The sequence below is a fragment of the Nicotiana tabacum genome, chromosome 17 (assembly GCF_000715075.1).
Source record: "Nicotiana tabacum cultivar K326 chromosome 17, ASM71507v2, whole genome shotgun sequence".
Lineage (NCBI taxonomy): Eukaryota > Viridiplantae > Streptophyta > Magnoliopsida > Solanales > Solanaceae > Nicotiana > Nicotiana tabacum.
Window position 1 is genome coordinate 150495374 of NC_134096.1, and position 10026 is coordinate 150505399.

Genomic DNA, 10026 nt, shown 5'->3' on the forward strand with positions numbered 1-10026 from the left:
CTCACCCACCCCACCCCCAAACCACCCCAACCCCCGAACTAAGTATTTTCTTTTCAACAAACTAAGTATTTTCTTTTCCTTAAATAGAAAAAATATTTTTGTTCCAACAAAGCGAGTACTTTCTTTTCATGATGAGAAAATATTTTCTTTCATTTCAACAAAAAAGTACTTTCTTTTCATGCCGTAGAAAAAGTATTTTCTCATTTTAACAAAATGAGTATTTTCTTTTCATGATGTAGAAAAAATATTTTTTTCTTTCATTCAACAAAATGAGTAATTTCCTTTCATGTGGTAGAAAAGATAATTTCTCTTTCAACAAAATAAAGTATTTTCTTTTTAGTTATCAAGCTCAAATTTTAACGTTGGTCTTGTGTGAAAAAGTAAAGTAGCACATTAGTTCCTTTGGTTTTGTATGAATTTTGAAAAAAATAATTAAATTCAAACCCGAAAAAATAAGTGATAAAATCACTCATTTTCCAGAAAAATATTTTCTAGTAAAACATTTTTCATGGAAAACATTTTCCTTCGTACCAAACACACCCTTAGTCTCTTCTCTTTCTCTAATCATCTTGTCTAACTTTTCTTGCATCATGCCGCATGTGTTGTGCTTGAAATGGCTGGATGGATATCTATCAGAATTTCAACTTTCAGTTCTTCAGAAGAAAACGGAACACTCAGCCTACTACTGCAACACAAGGGGCAATGCATCCCTTAAGTTGAAACTTCTGCTTCTTGGATACCTTAGAGCTTGACAAGTGAAACAGAACTCTGATTTGAAGGAGGGATGTTAGGGAACAACAATCATTTATGCAATTCGGAAGTGGGTCTTACATTATCATCTCTCAACATTAATGAGCCTGTGAAGATCACCAGGGATATAGGGAACCTTCTTTTTGCTCATAAAGCTTGTGAATTGTGATCATGATGTTAATTAGGTAATCTTGATTTCCTTTATAGCTTGTATTAGGTGGCAGGCAAGCTTTACAAGCTATGGTTGAAAACAGATGTATCACCTTGCTCCACAATTAAACACCATTCAAATAAGATTGAAGAAACAGAGAAGGCGGGTAAAGGTGAGAACTTTTGATTGTTTACACATGCTAGTTAGAACCAGGACGAATGTACAAGTTGATTTCAACAATTTGGAAAAGCTCTTTGTGGTAGTGTGAGAGTGAAATGGCTGCAGAGGGATAATATTCAAGTTGATGATGAAACATAGGTTGGACATCCTGTTGTAGAAACCACTTGGCCTCAAGACACAAAATCTCCTGCACAATGGGCTTTACTAATCAACCAATTGAAATACAGGAGCGGTCTCCATCTGGAATACCTTATAAGAACATGGATTTGATTTAAAACCTATAGTTCTACTGAAATCATGTAGAACAATTACACAGCATGAAGTTCTAAGTTAGAAAAACGTGAGAAACGGGGTTAGAAACCGTGCTTAATAACACGAGACACCCTCTCGAAGAAAACTGGACACATATTTGGGCCGAACATGATTGTATCCCTCATCCACTCAGGGGCCACTCTCTCACAGGTCCCCAGTGACAGCATGCGGTACACCAATTCTAGTTCTTCAGATGCATTCTTTATCAACGTCAAACTAAAAGAAAGTCCTGCACAAACCAAAAGGATGACTTTCAGAATGTAAGTTCCAAAAGCGCACAGCTGTTATTAATGAAGAATATATCTGAAATTTGGAGTGATTAAGTTCACTCAAAAAAAACACAGAAGAAACAGGAAAGCACCACAGAGCTCAAAAACAACGATATCACACTTCTTCAACGCATACAGTAATGAGACAATTATACTGTCTTGTAATCCACAATACAAACATAGGGCAGCTCTTCCTTGTCAGTATGTGTGAACTAAAAAGAGGCAAAGACCATAAAGCACATTACATGAAAACCTCAAGAAGCTCCTGAAACATAGTAGTCTGGCTAGATGATCAAATGGACTTGCAGGTAATTCACACCCAGAGACCCCATTATTCTATCTTAATCCCTATTAGCACTCTGCATGTGTGAGAATATCACACCACATCATTATTAAAGAAGAACAAAGGGAAAATTGGATAATTCAAAATTCTGATTCATCTAATGAAGTTCAACATTAAATAGCTAGCTTATAAGGGGACTAAGTGCTACCATTCTAATTTAGTGATTTCTAAAGATTAAAAACATCCAGTCCAGCCCGCTTTAGATCAGCTAAGTTCATTCAGTGGAAAATCTGATTGATTTTCAAAGCCATATTTAAACTAAAATAATCTGATGGTCGAATTGTATTTGACCAAAGATAATTAACTCGAAGATGTAATTACAATTGAGTGCACTATGGTAGCAAATCTAAAGTGAGACTTAAGTGACAATCATTTAGCTCAAAATTTACACCATTAAACGTATAGAAGTTCACCACTCAAACAATCCCTGCTAGGTCATTATACAGCAGCAGTCAGTAAAATCACAAAAATGAAATTTAGGTGGCATTTGGTTCAAATTTTTGAAACAGGGTTTTTGCAACAACAACAAAAAAAACGGTCAACCAAACGCCAAGAAAAAACTTTTCAGTTATCGCAGATAGAAATGAAACTAAAGATGTAAAAATCAAATAATTTCTTATAAACCATCTAGGTTTCTGATTATTAGGGAGCACCATTTCATGTTTCGCTGACTAGCTTCTATTTCCAGACCCCGCTTATGGGAATATACTGGGTATGTTGTTTTGTTGACTAGCTTCTATTAATTGAGGCTGTTGTTCACATTATCTCTTGACTCCCCTTCACAAGACAAATTAATATTAACAATGCATCTTAGGACCCGTTTGACCATAGATTTTGCCAAAATAAATTTGGGTTTTATTTGGCAAACACATGTTTGGCCATAGATTTTGCCTACATTTTGGCAAAATCCCAAAACCAGCTCAATAGCTAGTTTTGGGCCAAAATATCATTATTACATTTTTTAAAAATTACCCCAAACTTTTGTACTTTATAAAAGAGCCCACCATTTATTATTTTATAACAAGGTTGCTTCGTCTTCTCGGTCACCTGATGTATCATGTAGTTCATTATAAAAATGATAATTTTGTATCAAATTTATTTATGTCCAGGACTATGGTTTACAATAATATAATGAATGTTATTGATAATGGTACTGTTGGATATTTGTGATAGGTTTTAGAACTTGTGGGTATAAGTCATGTTTCATGTTTTTCCAAAATAAATTTGAGAAATATGTTTTAAAAACTGATGTCCAAACACATTTTCATCTTCAAACCAAACTTCACCCAAATCAAATTTTTCAGAACAAATTTGGGAATCTATGGCCAAACACTAGCTTAACGACTTATTCCCAAATTTTTAATTTATACAAGCTTTAAAATTTAGTTTTCAATTTAATTGAAAGAAGAAAAAACATAGCAAAGCAGGAAAAATAAAATAAAATAAAATGGATATACTGCCAACTAGTTATTTATTAGGTCAAATTTATAATTTAGAAAAGAAGCAACAATTTTAGGCCAAATAAAATCAAATAAGGCAAATTTTCGAAAACTATTGAAACTTGAATAATGCCTCTGCAAATTCCAAAGATTTCGGCAAGGATTATAACATATCTACAAATTAGGCAGTAGAAAATGGAATTGAAAAGGAGGAAAGGGGACAGAAAAAAAGAAGCAAGATCCAGGACTTCAGAGTTCCTCCAGAAATTACCACTTGACTCATGAAGCGCTGAGATGCATAATTCTTCATTTTCCGTCACAGTAGAAAATTTCATACCGAGTAGCCACTGAAAAACGTCTTGGAAGATGCACTTGGTTGGAGAGATGTCAGCTGCACCATCACCTAAAATATCACATCCAAATAGTAGTTACATAAGAGGAGATACTACAGACTTAAAACAACAATTAACAGTTGGGACAAACCTGAAATGTCAGCATTTCTTCTACAGCAAGCAGGCTGAAAAATATTGTCAGATGGTCAGCACAGTAAAATCCCAACTCAGCTCTACTGCATAAACTAGCATATGTGATAGAAATTGGAGAGTAGCACTGACCTCAGTGTACCTATATGAACTCGTACTAGGTTGTGCAAGTCCAGTTGGAAGTTCTTCCCTGGGAGACAGTGAAACAGAGTCTTGTATGCTAGGCAAAGACTGCCTACGACGTTTCTTGTTTGCTATGGTTGAGCCATCCAATGCATCTGGAAGAGAATCTCCAACAGTAATAATTTGTCTGCTTTCTCCTTTATCAGTGCTAGCATGGAAACCAGATCCCTCTCGGTCATGTTGTTGAAGTCTCTGAATTTCATCACTAAGTTCTTTAACTGCAGCATTAGCAATAACTATATAATTATATGGATTTCAAAATTGGACATTTATTCAACAGAGCGGCTGAATACAACTATTATCTCCAAAAGTTCAAACAGACAGCAAAACCAGCATAAGAAACACTAAAATCTCTACAGAAACGCAATACATAGCTGCCTTTACACAGAAATAAGTGAAGCTTTGACTAATGCATGATGACTTTGCTCGAGTATCCCACATTGGATGAGGGAATCAGCTATAGCCATTCTTCACTTTATATGTTCTTGGTAATTCTCACCTCAAGAACTAGCTTTGGACTACGGACATAATAAGAATTCTACCATGAATCGAACTTCCATAGCTAATTAAAAAGTTCCCAAATTTATCCTTACTCTTCAGGTTGTCTTCCATCAAAAGCTTTTGGTATTGAATCTTCTCGTCATCTTTGGCAACCCTGCATACAGGTTAAGTACACATTTATATTCTTTTCAATATTCTTATTCAATTAAGCAAGCCTTTCCCAAGAGTGGACACCTCATTGATGCCATTTCACTCCTCAACGCGTTGACTTGTTCGCGTAGTCTGTCATTTTCACTTCTCACGAATTCAATCAGTTGTTCGGCAGCTGGAAGAAACAAAGCTGCATGTCAAGCCTTCAACCAAGTTTCAGCCTCAATGTAATTAAAGATGGGGCAGCTATGAGTTCTCCAAGTAATAAATTTTATCCATAATTTCTTTAATTATTGGATACATATCAAGGTAAGCAGTCAAGTATCAACATACCAGCCACGTAATTCACAAATTTCAGCTCTTGTTCCATATTCAGGTTCTCCATATCCGTGTCTTTTTCTTTCTACCAAAAAATTAATGAAAAATCATACTCTTAGTAAACAGGAAAAGACAGCATAGTTCAAAAACAAATGTAAAAATAAAATTCGAAAAAAATGAACACGGCAAAAATCTGCAAATACCTTGAGCTTAGTGTACTTGCTGTAGAGCTTGCTATAAAGGGCCTCCATCTAAAACCAAAAAGGTAAAAATCAGAAAAGCCGTAGAAATGATAACCCTAACATTAAGAATTGAAGATTTTAGGGTGAAAATAAACATGTAAAGCTGAATTCAGGAATAAAACCTTGGCCGAAGAAGCTGACATCGGAAAACTAGGACTGGAAGAGATGTGTTGTTCAAAATTCAAATCAAATGGCGATTTCGAGCGACAAGTTTTGGCGGGAGATATGCGAAATTCCAAAATTGGAGGATTGGGTTCTTTATACTGAATGAATTTTGAAGCGACTTTCCGTCTGGGTCTCGGGTCGGGTTAAAGCTAATTTATGGCGTACTAAACGCTGCGGGGTTGACTAATAAAATGGACATCCAATCTCTTGGATACAATTAGGGATCTAGGAGGAGAGTACCCGAACCGGTATCGGTCCCGCTCCGTACCGGTCCAATTTGGGGATAGCGATAGCCGATAGGGGATTTAGGAAAAGGAAACGGGGATTAGGAGGGTACCGAAAATAGTACCGGTAGAACTGTGTGCCCTTAATGCTCTTTTTCTTTTAAAGGCATCCGTTCTTGTATTGGGAACAGCCAAAAATGTCTATTTTTGCCTCCCTAGCCCCCTAACACTCTTATCCCCTAATTTATAATTTAAATCTCTAAGTTTGTTCAAATACATTTTGGCTCTATTTTAAAACTATAAATAACCTCATTTTATTCTTTCAATTTTCACACAAAACTCCCCTATCTCTCTATCTCTCTCATTGCAATTAATGTTCTAGCATTATTATTAACTTTCGAATTTATTTTTATTATACTTGTGTTGCTATTTGTTATTATTTTAATTATTTATCATTAAAAATAGCTCCTAAACTGGTAAAAAAACGTGTAATTGATTGACTAATAGTAATGTTAAAAGAGAAGTCCTTGTTTTGAAACAAATCCTAACCATCCCGGGTTTATTCGTTACATATAAGAAACATATAGTCATGATTTTCAAGGTTTTCCTAAAAGAATTGTTAGAAATAATGTTTGCGATGATGAAAGAAATGAAGACTTGTTGAAATGCTTGAGTAAAGCGGAGAGAAGAAACTTTGGCCTTATAAACAATAATTGAAGAAGACGATGATGCCTATAGTAAAATACTATCAACCGAAGATAGCGAGGACACATAAGAACGAGTGCTATCAATTTCAATCGAAGAACCAATAAAAGTTATTAAAAAATTCGTAAATCATTCAAAAGAAATATGTAGTTTTAATTTTATAAGTATTGAAATAGAAGTATTTATTTTTTTTCATCCACTAAAGTTTGTTTGTATTTAAATATAATATTTAAAACAAATTAATTTAAAAATACCCCTAAGTACCCTTATTGCCTCCTTAAGTACCCCCTTAGGACTGGTACCCCTAAAAATATCCTTATCACGTACCCTTAATCCCCACAGTACCCTTAAGGAATCCTCCTCTTATCAGTATCACCCAGAAGCCAATCCCCTTAAGAACCCAGTACCCTCCCTTTAGACAATCCTATATACAAATGACCAGATGTGAATTGCAAATAAAATTCACTGAAAATTGAAAAATGAATGATAATTGAGAAATAAACTTGACTAATAAAATATCACATCAAAATATAAACCTGAATTGTTAAACAACTTTAAAATATTAAAATATTTTGAAAGTTCTATGCTTTGCATCAAATATTGTCAAAAGCAATACAAAATCGAACTGTATGATAGAAAAAATAGGGTAGAATGCTCCAAAAATTTTAAAAGGTGTTACGGGACGAGGATAATAATTTCGAGATCGATTTTGGTGATTGTATTTATCTCATGTTTAGTTATATGTACTAGCTAGTCTCACAATAAATTTTGCACTAAAATGATGAGATTAGCTATCCCATATAAATGGTAAGGCAGCTAATCCCATGAGCTATCCCACCCTATGGGATATCCTTATTTATCACACCATTGCACCAAACAACCCATAAATTATTTGCAATGGGTGTTTATACCAACCCCAAAATACATTGCACATATCTTCATAAACAATTAATTTATTAACGCTTATGGTGTTTATCAAATATATTATAAGCTACATTGTATAAAATAATTTGGCCAACTTATAAGCTTACTCAAACACACCTTACTCATTATCGTTTGGACTCTGTTTGACCCAAAAATTTAGATCTGGGTTCAACCAATTAAATTTAAATAAAATAGAGTCAATCTTAGCTAATATTAATATCCAAAAGACAAGGTTATCGATTTTATGGCAGATAGTATGTATATTTGATTGAATGGCAATAAATGTGAGCAATAATAATAGTATTCAATGATCCAAAAAAGGTTAAAGATAGCATTAAATAATAATAAGTAGCAATGAATGGCATTTAAGTAAATAAAAACGTGTGAGTCACCCGAAAAGGGGTAAAATTTATAGATATTCTTTCTGCCAATGATGAATTATTGATGAGCCTTTCAACACTCAAGTTGTTCTTGGATCAAACGGAAAAGTTAGACAAGAATCTTAGTAAAAATGTTCTTTTCGTGTGCTTGTAAGATGACAAGATTTTCTCTATAAAGTCAATGTATTTTCTTACAAGTGAACATATCATGTCCCCTATCATTGTGTCTCTTTATATTTATAGGGAACATATTCCTAAAAAATCTAATAGTACAGGTGCAGAAAATATCCACTAGAATATTTTTTGTCTTATCTTAAAACTAGACGTTATAACTCTGTCTAAAATGCTCAACCTAGACTTTGATCTACGACGACTTCACGACTTTGATCTTCGCTGACTCTTCGACCACACCCTTCATCGCCTCAAGGACACTTCGACCTGGGGTAGATCTTTATTGAAATCTTACTGATAACACGTGGCGGCCGATGAAGGTTATTATGATGCTGACGTGGCCTACCTATATCAAATGTATTTTTTGGCCCATACCGTTAGTCTCTCCGCTTGTTGAGGTCGTCCTCGCGGGCGAGTTCTATGAGCGGAAAATGTCGTTTGTGGTCGAGCTTATCGAGCAGACTATACCAGTCATGGTCATTGTAACAATCAGACAACGTGGCTCTCTATGGGACGTTTGTTTCAAATTCCTTGAATTTCCCGAGTAATTTGTTGGAGCCATCTGGTCTAAGATAAAGAGTGATGTCATAACGTCATGCGTCATGATGACGACGTTTCCCGACATATTGCGTCGATTCATGTGTGACCGTTGATTGGTTCTGCCGTTTCGATCTTCGTGCTAATCATGGCCTACCGACTCGATTCTGGTGCCCCCAAACCTTATAAATAGGGGGTGATTTGCTGATTTTGAAACTTTTCCTATATTCCTTCTATTTCATAAGCAAAGCTTCTCCTTCTCCTTTGTAGAACCTTTTCACTTCTCTGTTGCTTTCTCTGCTTCTTTATCTCTTTCCACAACAATGTCGGATCTCCCATCAGATATCCACATGGAAGATCATTCTATTCATCTAGATGTCGTTTTCCCTGATCAGGGGAAGATGTCGGAGTTTCCGTTGAGGAGGAAACCATCCCTACTGTAGAGGAGATCGTACCTCGATACCCTGATGCTAAAACCGACTTCTATAAAGCGTTGAAAGTGGTGACAAAGAGGTTCAAATCTACGATGACAGTTGAGCGATTAGCCGAATTCAAGGTTAGGTTCGGCCTCCCTGATCACGTGGAGTTGGTCCCTGTGGGTGACGACAAAGTGCAGCTTCATCATCCCGGATTCTGCGCCGTTTATGTATATCCATTCATAATCAACTATTTATTCCCTTTGCCATCGTTGATAGAAGAGTTGTGCCATTATTACAACGTATGCCCAGCTCAGCTTGTCCCTTACATCTTTAAGGTAGTCAAAATGTTGACAAAATTTGCTGAATTGGCTGACATCGATATAATAGTACACCACCTAATCCATCTCTTCGCCGCTCATTTCTATCGAGGGTCGTTGCTGAATTTTCACCACTGTGGGGGGAAATGTTTGGTGGTGAGGAAGGACGATAAGACTAGTCGGTATTTCTGGCTTGACTATTTCTTTGTCAGGATCGTGGCCGTAGTGTCCGCCGCCATTGGCTTCCCTGAGGCTTGGAACCCCATTTGTAAGTGCTCGTATTCATTTTTTTTGTTGATGTGGGTTGGTTAATAAACTCTTCATTTTCTGCAGCTACTATTAGACCTCTCTAGATAGTGACCCATATTGTCGACTGGGTCAGGCAGATCCTTCCTTATACGGCGGGGATATATGACTGGTCGAGTTTCTCTCAGAAATTCAAACAGTCTCTTCCCTTGGCGGGTAATCCCTTCTCTACTTTCGGCGTCGTGGTTTCTTACGTATATGTCTGTTCCCTTTTACTGATTTCTTCCTTTACAATTTTTCTCTAGGTTCGGTCAGAGGGTCTTCTAGGAGGTCGAGGGCCCCCAAACCCTTTTTCTAGAAGAAGAGGGCCACTACGCCTTCATTCTCCTCCCCCGCCTCGACCATTAACACTCCTGCCTTCATCCCAACTCTAGTCATCATCGCTTCTACCCCATCTCTTTTCCGACCATTGCGACTTCTGCCCCATCTCTATTTTTACTTATTAACAAGGACGATGAACATTTACCCAGCGACGGAGTCCCTCTAGCCATTGGTGCTGTGGAAGGGGATTTTACGCTGCGTGAGATAGCAATAATTTTTGTGAACAATGATGTTGAA

General features: G+C 36.3%; 1 protein-coding gene across 1 annotated transcript; it reads right to left on the reverse strand.

Annotated features, from left to right (window-relative positions):
* Positions 1 to 1269: 1269 nt before the first annotated feature.
* LOC107821805 (uncharacterized) lies at positions 1270 to 5849 on the reverse strand. The gene is made up of 9 exons (XM_016648264.2): positions 5443 to 5849; positions 5282 to 5329; positions 5094 to 5163; positions 4845 to 4935; positions 4703 to 4764; positions 4059 to 4327; positions 3928 to 3961; positions 3716 to 3847; positions 1270 to 1622 (listed from the first exon to the last, which is right to left on the reverse strand). Exons 1-9 carry the CDS (start codon positions 5461 to 5463, stop codon positions 1435 to 1437), a joined length of 915 nt encoding a protein of 304 aa, XP_016503750.1. The 5' UTR covers positions 5464 to 5849; the 3' UTR covers positions 1270 to 1434.
* Positions 5850 to 10026: the final 4177 nt, after the last annotated feature.

Excerpts from the sequence above, each read along its gene's own strand:
- LOC107821805 (XM_016648264.2), bottom strand. The coding sequence starts at position 5,463 with ATGTCAGCTTCTTCGGCCAAG. Across the intron at positions 4,765-4,844 it reads AGTGAAATGGCATCAATGAG|GGTTGCCAAAGATGACGAGA; the intron begins GTGTCCACTCTT and ends ACCTGTATGCAG. Across the intron at positions 3,962-4,058 it reads GTTCATATAGGTACACTGAG|CCTGCTTGCTGTAGAAGAAA; the intron begins GTCAGTGCTACT and ends AATATTTTTCAG.